Here is a 19,055-nt window from a genome sequence, read left to right on the forward strand (position 1 = left end):
CGTGTACTCAGCCTAGTAGCGGAGAGACTATACTGAAAATCCTACACATGATCAAATGAATAAAACTATTTAAGACAACATAAGATAAATTGTGAATATTATTGATTTGCTTTCTATACTCTCTAACTAACTAACGGGAAGTACGGTTAAATAAAAAAAAAAATATATATATATATATATATATATATATATATATATATATATATATATATAGATATATATATATATATATATATATTAGAACAAATAAAACAAAATACCATTTCCAGCAGTCACATGTTTGTGTATTTTCTATGTAATTCATAAAATACGTCTCCGTGATGCAGAGATTAGCGAGCTTCGCTGCAAATTTGCGGGCCCGGGTTCGAATCCCGGCCTGAGCAATGGACGTGCAGTTCACCCAGATATTTCCCCCTCCCTTTCGGGCTGGTCAATAAATGGGCAGCCTACCTGGGGAAACCTGGAGGAGGTAAACTGTGGTAACCCGGTTGTCACAGCGGCCCGTAATGGCCGGGTTCCCGCCAACTACAGGCTCAAGGGGAAATACGACAAAGATGAGCACCGCGGCCACGTACGCAATGGTGTGTGCTCCCAACATTACCTTGTATAATGATGACGTGTGACGTGTGAGCTCAGGCTTGCAGGCTTGTTACGCATTAGTCTGTCAATACTTTCTCGTAAAAAGTAGCACCAGGTAAATTTGCAGAGTTCGTGCATATATGTATCACACCTGTCAGGTGTGATCAGTGTTAAGAACAATAAGAATTCGTTCACAACTGTTACACAGGTATACGGTGTCTGTGCCAAACACCTGAATCTACTTATAATGAGCGTACTGAGTCGCAACACGGACACGTGCGCTGCGTATCCTACAGAAATATTAGTGGATGTCCGTAAATTAATGTCAAAATCAAATTAGTTAAGATTTGAACACATGTTTTCAGTAGAGAGAGAGAGAGAGAAGTAGTAACCCTGGTAACCCTGGGTAACCCACATGACGACGTGCCTCGCGAGGCTGTCCCTCGACACCAGCCTCCCGGCCTTTATCACCAACATCAGCGGCCCACTCCCACAGCGACTTGAGCGCTATCTCCCCGGGGAAGAAGTGAATAAATTATGGAAACACTCTTGGACCATCAAGTCCCTTCGCTCTAGAACTAAAGCTCCGTCCCTTCGCGGCCGGGAAAATCCAGGTCAGCATCATTAAGTTAATGCACCCCACAAAAACAAGAGAGAAAATGGCTTTGTCAACAGTAGTGACAGCAGTCATTAATCGCAGTGACTATTAGTGACACCTCCCAAGAAATTATAAATCATCAGCGACACACTACACCGAGGTAAGGAAAATTAAACAGACAACGCCCACCCGACCTTTCCTCCCGAAGCGCCGGGCATGTTAATTATTAGCTCCAGCCTCGCGGTAGTATCCTGATTGTGTCACAACTTCATCACGCTGTTAGCAGCCAATCACTAGTCCCCATAAAACCTACTACAGCTGACCAGAGCCACCCGTGAGCTGTGACGCTACCTTAGCTCCTCCTACGCCACGGCAAACGCCAGACCTGAGGCAAGCAGTTATCTAGGCCCCACCTCGTAGGTCATGTGGCCACCCTTTGGGCTCCTCCCTCATCCTCGTCGAAGACTGCACATAAAATAGGGAATCCGAGCAAGAAGAGACCGAAACAGACAGACAGAGAGAGAAAACAGCTGAACCTGCAGAGTCCGCAGACACGACAGCAGAAGCAGCAGGAGCAACGTACGGCAGCAGACACAAGAAACCAAGAAACAAGAAGTCAAGAAGACGAGAAACAAGAAGTCAAGAAGACGAGCAACAAGAAGTCAAGAAGACGAGCAACAAGAAGTCAAGAAGACGAGCAACAAGAAGTCAAGAAGACGAGCAACAAGAAGTCAAGAAGACGAGAAACAAGAAGTCAAGAAGACGAGAAACAAGAAGTCAAGAAGACGAGAAACAAGAAGTCAAGAAGACGAGAAACAAGAAGTCAAGAAGACGAGCAACAAGAAGTCAAGAAGACGAGCAACAAGAAGTCAAGAAGACGAGAAACAAGAAGTCAAGAAGACGAGAAACAAGAAGTCAAGAAGACGAGAAACAAGAAGTCAAGAAGACGAGAAACAAGAAGTCAAGAAGACGAGCAACAAGAAGTCAAGAAGACGAGAAACAAGAAGTCAAGAAGACGAGCAACAAGAAGTCAAGAAGACGAGCAACAAGAAGTCAAGAAGACAAGAAGCAAGAAGACAAGAAGACGAGAAACAAGAAGTCAAGAAGACGAGAAGCAAGAAGACAAGAAGACGAGCAACAAGAAGTCAAGAAGACAAGAAGCAAGAAGACAAGAAGACGAGCAACAAGAACCAAGAAGCAAGAAACCAAGAAACAAGAGAGAAGAAAAGACGTGTCACGCTCAAGCCCTGCTCCACGCTCAAGATGCTGACTTCTGTATTGTTCGTGAGTAGAAGTGTGAACCGAGTAGACTAGGTCGTGTGCGGCATTAGACTAGGAATTTGTTTAGGCATCACTTATCTTTGGGTTATTAGGTTGTACTATTTATGTTGTGATTTTTATGTGTGTTGTAGGAGCAGTGATTACTGTTCCCGTTTGCTATGTTGTATTGTGCTGTGTTATTGTGAATTCACGAATACACTCGCGCCGTTATACAAGGCAGAGAAGTACCGAGCGTCTTTGAAAGATTTAAGAGTTTAATAAATAGGTTAGTGTATACGTCTTTAAATATCCCAGAACTCACGTGGTTCGGCACACGTTACCTTGTAACCACAAGCAAGCCCTAATAAGACGGGTAGAGTTACAATGAATAAGGTAAATGAGGATTTGAAAGTCTTTGAGGAAATAGACTCCTATGATGAGTGTTACATAAGGTTAGCAGACGCCAAACGAGAACCAGGAGAAACAATCACCGAGTACTTTGTGCGCCTATATGTGATACTGGTCAAAATGAAAGCAAAAATACCTGATTTTACATCTGCCTCCACCTACTTCATGACTTTAAAGTTTTTGGAGGCCTTGCCCCCAAATTTTAAGTCAATTGTCACAAAAGAAGACAGGTCACAACCACAGGCCCTCATCGGTAAAGCCCGAAGCTACGTAGAATATAACCCACAGTTTAAACTCAGAGATCAGGATGTAGCCGAAGAACTGAAGAACACCGTAAACGTCGTAGCCAAAGAGACTCAGTTAGGTGCGACCCCTAAGCGTAACTTCAACCTCAGGCAAGCTCGACCACAATCAAGGCCTCAAGCCATTCAGTGTTATAACTGCGGCAAGATGGGTCACATTGCCAGACGCTGTCGAGCGGGGGGACAACCAACATGTAGCTACCAATTTCAATATGAATGATCAGTGAAGTGCATCATGTTGGAAGAATAAGCCAATGCAAGGCCCAAGTAAAAAAAAAAAAAAAAAAGTCAACTTCCGACCGAGGATGTAAAACCACGGGTCACAGAGGGAATGATTGGCACCAGTTGGACAACTAAAAAAAAATAGTAATAAGCCAGAAAAGGAATTGTTAGCTACAATAATAAAAGTAAGACAATCCAGTGGACAGTATAGACTTTAGAGAGTTAATTGCTTTGATAGACACGGGAGCATGTACCAGTTTAATAGAGGAGCCTTTGTGAAACAGTTTGATGTTTATGGCGAGCTAGAGGACACTCATGCGAATGTATGCTCAGTGAACGGAAACATAATTCATAATAAGGGTCGTCTAGAACTCACCTTGAAAGTAGGAAGTAATCTTAGTAAACAGAAGGTTGGCCTCCAGCTTCCTACCCCCATCATTTTTGGAATGGATTTCCTATTGACAAACAACATGACCCTCACCTTAAGAAACACCTCAGGCAATGAGTTTGCAGCTATTGAAATAGAAGGGAGCGTGTACCCATTAGAACAAATAGGAAAGGTCAAGTCAAGTGCATGTCATTGAAATAGAGGACAACGCCGTTATTAAGGAGACAAATATGACAAAGTGCAAAGCGGTAGAGACTTTTGTCCTTCACCCTGCCGTTACGGGATACAGGATTATTGATGCTCAGAACCTCTCTAACGGGAGTGCAAGACGCGCTGTTCAGTCCGTGTCCCAGCAACCCGGCTGCGCGTGTACTGTGCAGCTCCGGCGTGGTGAGATTAATTCCATCTGAAGAAACACACCTCAGTTTTTATAGTACGATATAATAATGTTGAACAAAAGACCAAGTTAACAAAGACAGTACTTTAATTGGATTTCGTACAACCACTGCAGCAAGAGAACTATCGGAGAAAACCCCATCAGCTTTTGTTGGTACAGTAGTAGAGAAACAGCAAGGAGTGCAAACTACGTATTATTGACAGTAAATTCCCCCAAAATCACGCAAGAATGAAGCTCTTTGCAAACAGGTGAAAAAGTGTCCTACCATGGAGTCTTTTCCACGGAACGAGATCCTTTGACGGTCACTCCTTATTTTATGCACACTATTCAGCAAACCACACATGAAGTCGTCTATCGAAAACTTTATCTCAATCCCGTCAGTTATCATGAACATGTAGAAGAACAGCTCATTGCTCTACAGGAACAGGGTATTATCCGCCATTCACATTCTCCCTATAATGCACCTTTGATTCCTGTTCCCAAGAAAGACGGAGGTTTACGACTCTGCCTAGACTTCAGCAGAGAACTCAATCAGCTCTCCTCCTCTTACTGACAGTCTTCTACCTCTTAAATTCCGCCGCCATGTTGCTTTTCTTTCTATCTTCTATCGATATTTTCATGCTGACTGCTCTTCTGAACTTGCTAACTGTATGCCTCCACCCCTCAACACAACTTTCTACTCATGCTCATCCCTATACTATCCAAACCGCAAGAGTTTACCAGCATCTCCATTCTTTCATCCCCTTCACTGGTAAACTCTGGAACAGTCTTCCTTCGTCTGTATTTCCTCTTGCCTATGACTTGACCTTTATCAAGAAGAGTGTAACAAGACACCTCTCCATCCGAAATTGACCTCTCTTTTGGCTACTCTTTACTTTTTACTTTTGTGGGAGCGGCGAGTAGCGTTGTACCTTTTTTGTTGCCCTTGAGCCGTACCCTTTGATGTAAAAAAAAAGAAAAAAGAAAAAAACTGAACCAGCAGAGTTCACACTCACGACAGCAGAGGCAGCCGCAGCAGACACAAGAAGTCAAGAAACGAGAAGCAAGAAGCTCAAAAAACTAAGAAACCAAGACGCAAGAAACCAAGACGCAAGAAACCAAGAAGCAAGAAACCAAGAAGCAAGAAACCAAGAAGCAAGAAACCAAGACGCAAGAAACCAAGAAGCAAGAAACCAAGACGCAAGAAACCAAGAAGCAAGAAACCAAGACGCAAGAAACCAAGAAGCAAGAAACCAAGACGCAAGAAACCAAGAAGCAAGAAACCAAGACGCAAGAAACCAAGAAGCAAGAAACCAAGAAGCAAGAAACCAAGAAGCAAGAAACCAAGACGCAAGAAACCAAGAAGCAAGAAACCAAGAAGCAAGAAACCAAGACGCAAGAAACCAAGAAGCAAGAAACCAAGGAGCAAGAAACCAAGAAGCAAGAAACCAAGAAGCAAGAAACCAAGGAGCAAGAAACCAAGAAGCAAGAAACCAAGACGCAAGAAACCAAGACGCAAGAAACCAAGAAGCAAGAAACCAAGACGCAACAAACCAAGAAGCAAGAAACCAAGAAGCAAGAAACCAAGACGCAAGAAACCAAGACGCAAGAAACCAAGAAGCAAGAAACCAAGAAGCAAGAAACCAAGAAGCAAGAAACCAAGACGCAAGAAACCAAGACGCAAGAAACCAAGACGCAAGAAACCAAGACGCAAGAAACCAAGGAGCAAGAAACCAAGACGCAAGAAACCAAGGAGCAAGAAACCAAGAAGCAAGAAACCAAGACGCAAGAAACCAAGACGCAAGAAACCAAGGAGCAAGAAACCAAGAAGCAAGAAACCAAGAAGCAAGAAACCAAGAAGCAAGAAACCAAGACGCAAGAAACCAAGACGCAAGAAACCAAGAAGCAAGAAACCAAGAAGCAAGAAACCAAGACGCAAGAAACCAAGACGCAAGAAACCAAGACGCAAGAAACCAAGGAGCAAGAAACCAAGACGCAAGAAACCAAGACGCAAGAAACCAAGACGCAAGAAACCAAGACGCAAGAAACCAAGAAGCAAGAAACCAAGAAGCAAGAAACCAAGACGCAAGAAACCAAGACGCAAGAAACCAAGACGCAAGAAACCAAGACGCAAGAAACCAAGACGCAAGAAACCAAGACGCAAGAAAGAAGAAGACGCGTGACGCTGAAGCCCTGCTCCTCGCTCAACATACTGACTTCTTGATTGTTCATGTGTAGAAGTGTGAACCGAGTTGATTAAGTCATGTGCGACGTTAGATTAGGAATTTATTTAGGCATCACATATCTTTAGGTTTATAGGTTATATTATTTATACTGTGTTTTATGTGTGTGCATGGAGCAGTGATTACTGTTCCCATTTTTACATGTTGTGTTATTGTGTTGTGTTATTGAGAGTCAGTACAGTGAATAAACTCGCGCCGCTATACAAGGCTAAAGAAGTACCGTGCGTCTCTGACAAATTTAAACTTTAATAAATAGATTAGTGTACACATCTTTAAATATCCCAGAACTCACGTGCTTCGGCACACGTTACCTTGTACCCACAGGCAAGCCCAAATAAGAAGGATCAAGTTACAATACCAGCACCGAGTAGGGTATATGGGAAGGGAAGGAAGATGAAGGAAGGGAGGGAAGGGGAGGGAAGTAGGAAGACATCGGGTATAAGGGATGGGCAAACAGTAAGGGAGGGAAGTACAATTATCACTATTACGTTGTGTAAGAGAAGGTCAAACCAGCACCGAGTGGGGTATATGGGAAGGGAAGGAAGAAGGAGGAAAGGAGGGAAGGAAAGCAGGAAAGAAAGAGATGTAAGGAAAGAGTGGACAGGAAGGAAGGGGAGAATATAATTAACACTATTACGTTGTCCATGGAAATGAAGGGTCAAACCAGCACCGTGGGGTATAAGGGAAGGGAAGGCAGAGGAAGGGTAGAAAGGGAAGGGAAGGTAGAGGAAGGGAAGGAAGGGAAGGGAAGGTAGAGGAAGGGAAGAAAGGGAAGGGAAGGTAAAGGAAGGGAAGAAAGGGAAAGGAAGGTAGAGGAAGGGAAGAAAGGGCAGGGAAGCAGGGAGAGAACAAGTATTAGGGATGGGCACCCAATAAGAAGAGGAAGAGAAGGAGAGAAAGAGCACCGAGTAGAACATGGAAAGGGAAGGAAGAGGAAGGAAGGGAGGGAAGGGAAGCAGAGAAGGAGAGGAGGTGAAGGGAAGGGCAGACATTAGGGAGGGTAAGGATAACCACTACGATGAGGAAGAGAAAGATTGAAAGAACACTGAACAAGAAAGGAAGGGAGGAATGAGGGAGGGAAGGATGGAAGGGGAAGCAGGAATAATGAACGGAGGGAGAGGAGAGTGAGGTAAATATATCACTAATTTGTCAAAGATACGGATCGAAAAAGCGCTAAGCAAGAAGCCGGTGGAAGGAAGGAAGGAAGGAAAGAAAAGGAAAGAAAAGGAAGGAAGGAAGGAAGGAAGGACGGAGGGTAGGTGAAGCAGGATGAAAGCAGACAGGAAAACATTGAATTGAGGACATGGAGAAGCGGAGAAAGTGGAAGAACAAGCAAAACTCAAAGGGAACTTGACTATTGGGTAGAGTGACTGGATGAACAAAGAGAGGGGTGTGACCAGGATGAGAGGAAGAGGAGGAGGAGGAGGGGGAGGAGGAGGAAGAAGAAAAGAAGAAAAACTGAGAGAAATGTCAGGGTTAGTGCATAAAACGTGGCTTCAGGGGAGAGTCAACCAATGGACCAAGGTTGATATAATAAAAAAATATAAAAAATAATAGAAATAAAAACAAGTATATAGACCAGTATTGAAAAGAAGAGTCGACCCATCCAGTTCTTAACATTTAGGTCTAATATACACTGCAGCGCCTCTATATAAACATTAATAGCAAAGTTGATCAGTCCATTACTTCTGACTTTCGGCCTAATATATTGTCAAGCCTTAAGGTCGGTATATATTGTAAGACACTTTCGGTTCTCACATGAGCTATTTCTAAAGGTCAAAGAGGGGATTAGTCGGGTTCTAATGAGTGTTTCTTTAGGTTCATGGTACAGAAGAAGGGTCAAACTATACCACCAGGGCCATAGAACTACTCCTGGAAATGCCCACAACTCCTACGAAAGTCTTGTCAAATAATGTGTTCTTGGGGGACGAAAAGTCTTATAATATGACCCATTAATGTTCACTGTGCAGCCCTATACACTTTCTTCCCACTCGTCGCTGTTAAGTTACGTCACGAGTTTATGAGGGACAATTCCAGGCATGAGGAGGGAGGAGGAGGAGGAGGAGGAGGAGGAGGAGATAGTGAAGGGGAGAGTGAGACTGAGAGATGAAGGGGAGAGAACGAGAGACAGACACAAAGAAAGAGATGTATAGAGGAGGGAAAAGGAAGGAGAGGATAGAAGAAGGGAAGAAGAAAGAAGAAAGGAGAGAAGAGGAGGAAGAAGAGAGAGGTTAGATAGGCGACGGTCTGTGTTCCGCTGCAAGGCTCGCCCGCGGCCTCTCCGAGTGTTGCAACTGTCTAGCGAGAGGGAATGGATCCGAGGATTTTTTTTTTTTTTGTTTATTTCGTTTCATAAGACTACACCACCTTCTCCTTCACCTGTCTCTTTCTTCTTTTCCTTCCTTGTTTTTTTGTTTGTTTCTTTGTTTATTTTCTTGTTTGTTTTTACTTTTCTTTCTCTCTTTCGTTCCTTCGTTCTTTCTTTCTCTCAAACATAAAAATAAATGAATCTATATCTATCTACCTCTCTATCCATTTTTCCATTATTCCATTTATCTCTATCTTTGTTCCATCTATCTCTATCTTTGTTTTTTGTTTAATTATTTGTTTATTTGCTTGTTTGTTTTACTTTCTTTCGTTCGTTCGTTCTTTCTTTCTCTCAAACAAATAAATAAATGAATCTATCTGTTTATCTACCTCTCTATCCATTTTTCCATCTATCCATCTATCTATCTATCTATCTATCTATCTATCTATCTATCCAGTCAGTCGAGCATACCATAATCTAAAGAAACAATGAGGTATTTTTTTTTCAGTAATCACATCCTGTTTTTTTTTACTACGTTTTTATTCTTCTACTTGTTGCTGCGATAAAAAAAAAAAATGGCCTTGAAAATGGTTGCAAAAGAACACACACACACACACACACACACACACACACACACACACACACACACACACACACACACACGGACACTCTTATGCCAGCACTCCACTAGCTGTTTCAAAGGCGGAAAAAAACCGAAATAAAAAACAAAAACAAAAAAACAGCAGTAAAACAATAAAACGCCTGGAATATTGAGGAAATCCCTGACTGCACTATGACAAAAACAATATATGCGCATGACGAACCTGCGCCGACACTGTCCACTTGATCTTGAAGGGGGAAAAAAAACACGTATATCTAAAAGTGAAACTGCAAAAATTATCATGATACTACACGCAAGAAGCCGCGCGCATAAGCAATGACACAGATTCTCTCTCTCTCTCTCTCTCTCTCTCTCTCTCTCTCTTGAGGGTTATAAGCACAGGAAACTATAAAAAAAGAAGGCAACATAGAAGTTATCGTTATCCTTCTCTTTCCTCTAATTCTTCATTCATTCACTTATTCCTCCTCCTCCTTCTCTCTCTCTCTCTCTCTCTCTCTCTCTCTCTCTCTCTCTCTCTCTCTCTCTCTCTCTCTCTCTCTCATTTCCTTTATAAGCACATGAAACTATAAAAAAGAAGGCAAGGGAGAAGTAATTATCAAGTACATCTACGTGGGAAATTCTGCTTCTCATGTCGCGTTAAAAAAAACAAAAGAAAAACAATGAGACCATCTTCGAAGAGCGGCCATGCATGCGTGGAGTACATTATTAGAAAACTCACAAAGATAAATGGCAAACTGACCTAAACTATGGTAACCCGGATGTGCATTGGGCCTGTGTCGGGTTATTAATGGGTTCCCTTCCACCAAAGACTCGTAGGGGCCAAGGAGACGAAGATGAGCACCGACGCCACGCGCAGCTATAACGTATTCTCCCAACTTTACCTTTTACAAGAATGAAAACAAAGCAAAACAAAACAAAACGCTTTCCTTGGTCGCTACTCGTCATACACAACACAAACGCGCGAGGGACAGTCTGTGTTTACGAACGAAGGAGGTAAGTAATTTTCATGCTGTAGAGAAGGGAGGAGGGAAAGGGGAATGGGAGACTGGAGAAAGAGTAAAGACGAAGAGAACAAGGAAATGGGAGATATGAAACGTATAGAAATGACAGGAAGAAAATGATAACAAAAGCCTAATACATATTGTTCAGACACGCAGCCGAGTTATATGACCATTACCGTTACGTTTGGTCATAATATCCTTGAAGAAATAACGTAAATGTCACACACACACACACACACACACACACACTCACGCACAGGCATTATAATAAGAGCTGCTGCAACCTTCCCCACCACCTGAGCCTGACTTCCTCTCCTCGTTCTCGCATCTTCAAGGCCACTTCTTGCAGTCCCGGAAGCCTCGGAGCGCACGCACCGCCACAACCCATCCGCTGTCACTAAGAGGCAAGGGCTGGTATGTATGCTCGACACACCCCTCTGTTATTACTCCATGTTAACAGTTATTGAATGAAGGAAAAAGTAATAAAAAACACCTGCTATCCCACTCCAGCAAGGGTTCTCAGATAGGGTTGTAAAGTTTGAAGGTGAACGATATGTAGGTATACGTCTCAGAATATAGTTTTATTCACCCTGCCTGTCATTACCTCGTTTTAAACTTCTTTTTCTTTGACCGGCTGTTCCGTTTCTGACATCGCCATAAGTTCCTATTTAAGTCTAGCGTTTAATAGTTACTGAATGGAGGAAAACGGAATAAAAACACCAGCTATCTCACTCTAGCAAAGGTTTTCAAATGGGGTCATAAATTTGAAGTTGAGCAATGTAACGTATGTCTCAGAATACCTATTTGCTGATGGCACTAGGAAAGAGGGGGGATAGATGCAGATAGTTTAAAGTTAGTAAGCTATTTAATATATCGGACAGAGTGGGCAAGGTTAATCTACCATGTGTTTCTATTTCACATTTCTGGAATCCATATTTTTAGTTTTGGATGTGCGTGACTTACACAGGAAAGAAAACTGAATTTGGAAAAGAAAAAAATGGCACAGGAAAGAGAACTGAGTTTGGAAAAAGGAATACTAGCACAGGAAAGGAAATTGGGTTGAACTGGCATACGAAAAATAAATGGGTATGGAAAATAAATATTGGCACAGGTAAACTCAAATGGTAAACCTGCCACTAGAGTTTGAGAATCACTGCGCTTAATCCACTATAGCGGCTACACCACGGCCACACTTCACGGCCAGTTCCACAGTTCCAGTTAGTAAGCTCCGAAACCAATATCAAAGTCTTTTAAAAATCCTTGCATATAGTGTTTCGTGTTCATATCCAAGTAACGAAATCCCAGGAAACTGTACCGAATATTTCTTGTGTATCTAATCATTTGGGAGTGCATGGCATTGTATAATTTGGTTCGGGCGGTTACGAAGACACCGTGTTGGACTGTGGAATTAGCTCTTAGTCACACACACCCTATCACCTTACGTCACACTTCACCACTCATGCTTGCAGTCTAAAATTGTTTATACCAATTGTTTCGAAGGCAGAGGTCGCTTCAAGGAGACGTATGACAAAACGAACAAAGGCGGAAAACAACGATATAACAAGGCGCGTTTCCTAATATTAAAATGCCACTGGATATAACGAGACAAGGTGCAGCTCCCGGAGAAGGTGGGAGGCCGCTTGCTTACAGATGCTGCTGCTTCGTCCGTGTCAGATTAATTGTTACGCAAAAAGCATCACCTGAAGGTTTTATGATGGTTGATGGAGATAATGGAAAAGAATAGTTTATTATTATTATTATTATTATTATTATTATTATTATAGTAGTAGTAGTAGTAGTAGTAGTAGTAGTAGTAGTAGTAGTAGTAGCAATAGTAATAGTGTAGCATGCTTTTCTAATTTCGTCGGTCATTAATAATAAAAATAGAAACATTAAGTAATATTAGTAACATTAAGTAATATATAACAATAAAATAAGTGACAACAACAACAACAACAACAACAACAACAACAACAACGAAGGAAAGAAAAATAAAAACAATTAAGTAACAAAATGCTTCAAAACCTGAGAAAAAAAAGTCAGGCGTTTACGGATGACGAATATAGGAGTGGTGGCCGGCACTGCCTCTTTTCTTATCCCAGTGTTGCATGTCTCTGCGTTTCTTGCACTGGTGGCCTAGCAATGAGAGACGCGGACGAGAAACGAAGGAGAGTGGTGGCCGGTACTACTTCTTTTCTTATCCCAGTATTGCATGTCTTTGCGTTTCTTGCACTGGTGGCCTAACAATGAGAGAGTTACGTACGAGAAACAAAGGAGAGAGGTGGCCGGTATACCTATTTTCTTAACCTAGTACATTGCTCACTTTGCGTTTCTTGCACTGGTGGCCTAACAATGAGGGACACAGACGAATTACAAAGAAGTGGCGGCCAATATCCCTTTTCTTATCCCAGTATTCCCCCCATTGCGTTTTTTGTACTGGTGGCCCAACACTGAGCGGCGGGTCTTGATCTGTCTGTCTGTTCGTGTGAGGTGTGAGAGGCTACACGGAGGTACACACTGCATGGCGTAAAAAAAGGGGAGTGACGCTTCGCCGAGCATGTTGGTTATGTAATCATTCGTGCCGTCATGTGCTGATAAGTCTTGTCAGCTACGTGTTTGCGCTGTGTTTAAACGTGTGTGCTCTATGACTAGTGTGTTTGATATTCGCTGTATGCTACTTAAGACTGTTATTATAGTGATGGTTATGTGTGTTTGACGGTTGAGGTGTGACAGGTTATCGTTTTAATGCACTGAGATACCAAACCTTAAATACACAAGGAAAAAAGAGAGGGGAAAAAAATGAATAGAAGTTTAAGCTTACTATACACAGACAGACAGACAAACAGACAGGTAGACAGACTGACAGATAGCTAGACAAGTAAACAAGCACCCAATTAAAGTTGAAGTCGGAAAGAATATAATAGAAAAAGAAAGGAAGGGAAAAAAAAGTCTTGAATTAATGCGTAAACAGAAATGTGAAGAGTAAAATACATAGGGTGACGATGTTGACGTGTTAATTTTTGTTTTTCTTCCTATTATTATTATTATTATTATTATTATTATTATTATTATTATGGGTATCACTGATGGTTGTTTTATTCTTTCACAAGAGGGGGGGGGGGGGAGATGGAGGAGGAAAACACTAGAATTTCTTCCTAGAGAGAGAAAAAAAAAAACGTGTTGCGGGCTTTTTTCTTTTCTTTGTTAATTAATTCGTCTTGTCCTTGGCCTGCTTGTCTGTCTGTCTGTCTCCTTTACTGAGGAAATACAATAATGAAGTGTTTTTTTGTTGTTGTTGTCGTTGTTGTTGTTGTTGTTGTTGTTGTTGCACTCTCATCAGACAGGGAGAGGTGGAGAACGTTGAGAATCTTTGTCGTGCACGGAACTTTAATAGTATGTAATGATTGGTGGTGATGATTATGATGATGAGATGATGATGATGATGGTGGTGGTGCTCCTCCTCCTCGGATACGCCACTTCGTCCCTGCCAGGCTTCCCAAACGCGCTCAGCCTCCGCAAAGGTGTGTTCAGATCCCTCAGAGATTAACCCGTCCGCCTTTACTGGTAGCCTGGTAACATACACTCCCAGGTCTTTCTCTGCCTCTGTGGTGGAGAGTGGAGTGTTTCCCATGTTGAGTTTCCTTCCATTTATCTTTACTGAATTGTAGCAGCCACTTTTTGTTCCACTCCTGTAGCTTGGTGAGGTCCTCTGATAGGAAATCCGCTGTCAAGGGGTTAAGTCGGAGGAGGCCGCCTTGTAGCTCTCCCGCCCTCTCCCCCCGCCTTACTTCTGCATGATATATGATTAGGATTCGAGAGATGAACTTTATATCTTCATTAGAGCACAAAAGAACAAATCGTCAAGACGCCGTTAAGTCTACACGGGCAGCTCATATTCTCCCTGTCGATGAATTTATTATAAAACCTTATCTTGAAGGCGTCTGTCGTATTGGCGCTACATGGTTGCCAAGCATGGTCCACTCATCCACCATAATGTTTGTGAATCTGTTCTTGCATTTGTCTTCACTTAGGCTGGAGATATCGAACTTAATAAAACCGCTACCGTACGTGAGTCCTGTCCTTATCAAAGCACTTCATCCATCTTTAACTCCTCGAGGTATTGCTATTTTTTTTCAGCATCTTTAGAGAAAGTTTAGCATCACGCCATTCAAGATGTCGGGTAGATTTTTTTTTTCATTGAGTGGCTATGAAGGTCATTAATAATATCTACTCTTAGAAATATATTTACACAGTTGAAGTTCCTGATCTGATGTCACTATATATAGCGTTCACTGTCAAGGTGTTAACACAAGGAGAAAAAGTGGGAAGAATTTAATTATCAGGCTACGGGGAAGTAGGTTTTTATGTGAAAAGAAACTTGTCGACTTAGAAATTTCCACAGGAAATTATTGTTATAGGCTTCCTGCTCTACGGCCCATCCCGCGGTGACAGCCAAGGTCTACTGCTCCGCCGGACCAGTCTTTCCTTGCCCCACTCAGGAGCAGCTGGGCGGCGCGAGGACAGACCTTGCACCCGGAGCTGAAGGATTTTTTTTTTCAGTCTTAAAATGCCATGTGAATGCAACTCGCGTCTGCCGTCTGAGCATCTTCATTAGGCTTGAGTATGTGGAGGACACGTTCAGAGGATGAAAAAAAAAAGTCTTGAGCCGGATAGCAGTCTACATCTTCATCAACATCTTCCCACCTGACGGAGCGGTCACACGCCACTTTCCATCACTCTTCATAGGGGATGTAGCAGTGCTCTTACGAAACGGTTACACGCGAGTATAAAAATCTAAACATTGTCAATGCCTTCTTAGACCACACGGCCCACTCACATCTGATGTTTGTTCCAGGGATTAGCTTAACAACCGCCCCTTTCGTTTCATCATTATTGACTATCATTAGTTCACTGCAGGATACGGACCTTTCCAAATGCTTTCCATCTCTCTATCTGACGGTGTTATATTAAAGTCTTCGGCAAAGGTTCTTATTTTATCTTTCCACCTGCGTCCCTGTCTGCCCTGATTTCAACAGTTCCTGGGCTGCCACTGTTGGGGTCCAAATGTTATGTTCTACGCACGATACACAAATCCGCGTTTTATTCTTAATTGTTATTAGAATATCTTCAACCATTGTCTGTTCCATGATCCATGATAATCGCTTTCTGTCTCATGTTATACTTGACATTTTTCTCTCCGTTACTCTTTGAGCACTTTTTATATTTTCCTCTAGACCTTTTGCGAGGCACTTTTTTCCGAATTACGTTAAGACTGACAGGCTACACTGATTGTACGTACCCACAGCTTTCTCTTCAAGGAGAGTGAGTCAACAGTGAAGGATTACCACGCGGAAGTTTAAAAGTCGCCACCCCATTGCCTTTCGCGGATAGCAACCTTTCTCTCCCGCGGTGGTCGGGTCCGCACGGCGCCATCCTTCCAGCCACCCCTTTGGGTATGCTGCTGCCTTCGCCAAAGTGGAAGTCGGTCATGGTTGTTGGCAACGCGTGACGCGGCGTGCAGGAATGGACACCAGCGCCGCCGTAAAGCTTTCTTCAGCTCCGAGGGGCGGCTTTCACAGTGGCAAGTGTCGCAACCTGACGCAATGTGAAATGTGTCAAGAATTGTGTCGCGGTGATGATGCTGAGAGAGAGAGAGAGAGAGAGAGAGAGAGAGAGAGAGATTCTTGTTCTCTTGGTGACAGTAATAATAAATTCTCTCTCTCTCTCTCTCTCTCTCTCTCTCTCTCTCTCTCTCTCTGTAGATAGGTATAGATAGGTAAGCAGATATAAATAGATATAGACAAATTAATAGATACCTAGATAGATAGACAGAGAGATAGATACCTGGCATGCAGTAGAAGAAACAGCCAATACCTTCCTTTTTGGTGCGAGGCGGCGAGAAAGGTCGGCGGAAAGGTGAGGGGCAAGGCGATGGGAGGTGGTGCGGTGAGGGGCAAGGTTGCACGCCCGGGCTAAGGGACGGAGGACCCAGCTTGCGGTGACTGGTGAAGGACGAAATACAAAGGGACGAACACGCGACTGAAAGAAAGACGTAGGAAAAAGATTGATTGTAGCAGCTTGAGGCGATGGGTGAACTACAAATCACAATGGCAGAAATGAAAAAAAAAAAAAAGCTTACGGTGATTTGTAAAAGACGAAATACAAAGGGATGAACACGAGCTGAAAGAAAGACGCAGGAAAAAGATTGATTGTAGCAGCTTGAGGTGATGGGTGAACTACAAATCACAATGGCAGAAATGAAAAAAAAGGATAAGTAAGAAGGAAGAAACAAGAAAAAAAGAAGCTTACGGTGATTTGTAAAGGACAAAATACAAAGGAACGAACATGCCATTGAAATAAATAAGGAAAAAAAAGAGTAATAAAATAGCTCACGGCAATAGGTAAAGGGCAAATTTCAAAGGGAGGAATATGGCACTGAGAGAAACAAGAAAAAGATAATATGAAGCAGCAAAGAAAAGATTATGCCACTGAAAGAAATATGAGAAAAAAGGATAAAAAAAAGTCTTACGTCGATTAGTGAACAACAAATCACAAAACAACGAATGTCAATGGAGGAAGTAGGAAAAACATATATATTGTAATGTTTAGTTTGTATTCAATAACACCTGATTGAGCTTTGAGAAAGTTTAGAAAGTTTGGTTTAGTCGACGCAACATCTGTGGTCATACCCCGGAGAGAGACAGGAGGGGGAAGGAATTATAGGAGAAGGGAACAGATCCCAGGAGACGAGACACAACCCCCGATTAATACCTGGTACCCATTCACTGCTGGATGGACAGGGGCGTATAGGGTATCGGAAAAGCCGCCCAAATTTTTCTACTCCGCCCGGAAATCGAACCCGGGCTCTCTCGGTTGTGAGCCAAGGGTGCTAACCACTGCACTACGAAGCCCCCGTGAGCCCTGAGACGACAGGTGTGAAGACATTATTGTGGCACTTCTTCTTTTGACCTGTTTCGCTTTGTATCGCTACTTAGGTCCTCCTTCTCAACACTTCTATACTTCACACCATACACTTAATTACTTCACAATGCACACTTTACACTTCACCCTGAACTGATGTGTTTTTCTGCTCTTTTCTTCCCCTGACTTTGCTTTTCTATGCCCTTTTGCTACTTTCCACTATTACACTTTTCTTTTCACTCCACTTTCATTGTACAGTTCTTTTTTCATCACAACATACTGCTTTAGGAAACATCGGGAGAGTAAAAAGATGGATACCCAAGCGTTTGTGCATGTAAAGAATGGAGTTGCCAGGAGGACCTATAAGTATGCAATGAATTTTTGGTACGGAGCATCTGATTTTAGGGGGGAAACCACTTTTTTCTGGTAAATTTGGGAGCGAAATAATAACCACGTATGCTAGGCTATTAAGAGTCCCGCATCGTCTGTATATAGCAAAACTGTGGCACTATATAGCGATCTGAGGACACTAGTAACGGCATAAAAAAAGATAAATAAAAATTAATCTAGTGGACTTTAAATTTAAATTCTCGACTCCTTTCGTGGGCGGCATCATCCACCAAGCGTTTCTATTCACTTTTTTTTCTTCTTTTTTTTACGTGTCTAGTATAGAGCTATATAGGCTTTCTTGAGGGTCCTCTTGTGATCCCAACCCGTTAGTGGCGCATTCGGGTTATGTAATGAAGTAGCAATTATGTAATGAAGTAGCAATTATGTTATGAAGTAGCAATTATGTTATGAAGTAGTGGCTGATTTGGGGGAGAAGAGTGACGAGCGAAGCGAGGATGCGCAGGTGGGGGAAATTTTATGAAAACAAGTATTTTTAAGGCATTTTAAGGCCGATATAGAAAACACTGATGGGGGGCCCCCTAGCCCACCATGAATTACGGCCCTGAGTGTAATAATAACAATAAATTTCGTTTATTATATCTTTAGTTTGCATGTTGTACTTGTTTTGCAGCAGGACAAACAAGATAGCGTATTACAGGTTCACACATTTTTTTTTATATGTATCGTATTATAAAACCAAGTATCTATTAAAACGTGTTATGTCGTAAATAACAATAATACTTTTTTATATGTAATGCCATCTACACTCTCCACCTCTCCAGGAGTTACCTAGTTGACAAGCGCCGACCTTCCCACTTGCTGTATGCATAGGCCGGTATTATGAGACAGTTTTGCTTCTCACATCAGCTATTTCTAAAGGTCAAAGAGGGGGTCAGTCGGGTTCTAATGAGTGTTTTTTTAGTTTCACAGTACAGAAGAAGGGGTAAACTACCGCCAGGGTCATAAAACTACTCCTGGAAATGCCCACAACTCCTACGAAAGCCTTGTCAAATATGTGTTCTTGGGCGGCGAAATGTCTTATAATACAACCCTAAGTTTCGTGACAAATAAACGCACCACATTACGAGACACTAATAAAATTTTTTGCATATAATTCCATATACACTATTTGAGAGTTACTTGACATATCCTGACTTTTCTACTCGTTTTATGCTTGATTTCGTGACCAATAAACTCCAACACAACACGAGATAAAGCCAGTTTTTGTCCTCTTTCCGCTGGGCAGGCGTGCGGTAAAGGCGGCAGCGGCGGCCACCTCATCCATTTACCCCCAGCCGCAGATGAATCAGCGGGGAGGTGCCAGACGCTGCCATGAAGACGACTCACCGTGACAGAATACCACCTAACACATATCTATTGCACTCCACATTATAAAACTTTCCTCCCTTCTCCAGCGTTTATTCATGGCGCGAGGAC

The 19,055-nt window shown here is 42.5% G+C and overlaps 1 protein-coding gene and 1 long non-coding RNA gene across 3 annotated transcripts; one reads left to right on the forward strand and one right to left on the reverse strand.

Moving 5' to 3' along the window:
• The first annotated feature begins 994 nt into the window (after positions 1 to 994).
• LOC127007543 (serine/arginine repetitive matrix protein 1-like) lies at positions 995 to 6,633 on the forward strand. The gene is made up of 3 exons (XM_050878713.1): positions 995 to 1,193; positions 1,280 to 1,337; positions 5,134 to 6,633. The coding sequence occupies exons 1-3, from the start codon at positions 995 to 997 to the stop codon at positions 6,314 to 6,316; spliced, it is 1,440 nt and encodes a 479-aa protein (XP_050734670.1). The 3' UTR covers positions 6,317 to 6,633.
• A 6,766-nt stretch (positions 6,634 to 13,399) lies between these two features.
• Positions 13,400 to 19,053, reverse strand: LOC127007280 (uncharacterized). Of its 2 annotated transcripts, none has more exons than XR_007760158.1 (3): positions 18,759 to 19,053; positions 16,152 to 16,346; positions 13,400 to 15,902 (listed from the first exon to the last, which is right to left on the reverse strand). It is a non-coding gene; the product is annotated as an uncharacterized LOC127007280 (long non-coding RNA). The 2 variants fall into 2 exon arrangements; XR_007760157.1 differs by having other exon boundaries at positions 13,406 to 15,902; positions 16,182 to 16,346.
• Between the last annotated feature and the right edge of the window lie 2 nt (positions 19,054 to 19,055).

Source organism: Eriocheir sinensis, chromosome 35 (genome assembly GCF_024679095.1).
Source record: "Eriocheir sinensis breed Jianghai 21 chromosome 35, ASM2467909v1, whole genome shotgun sequence".
Taxonomy (NCBI): Eukaryota; Metazoa; Arthropoda; class Malacostraca; order Decapoda; family Varunidae; genus Eriocheir; species Eriocheir sinensis.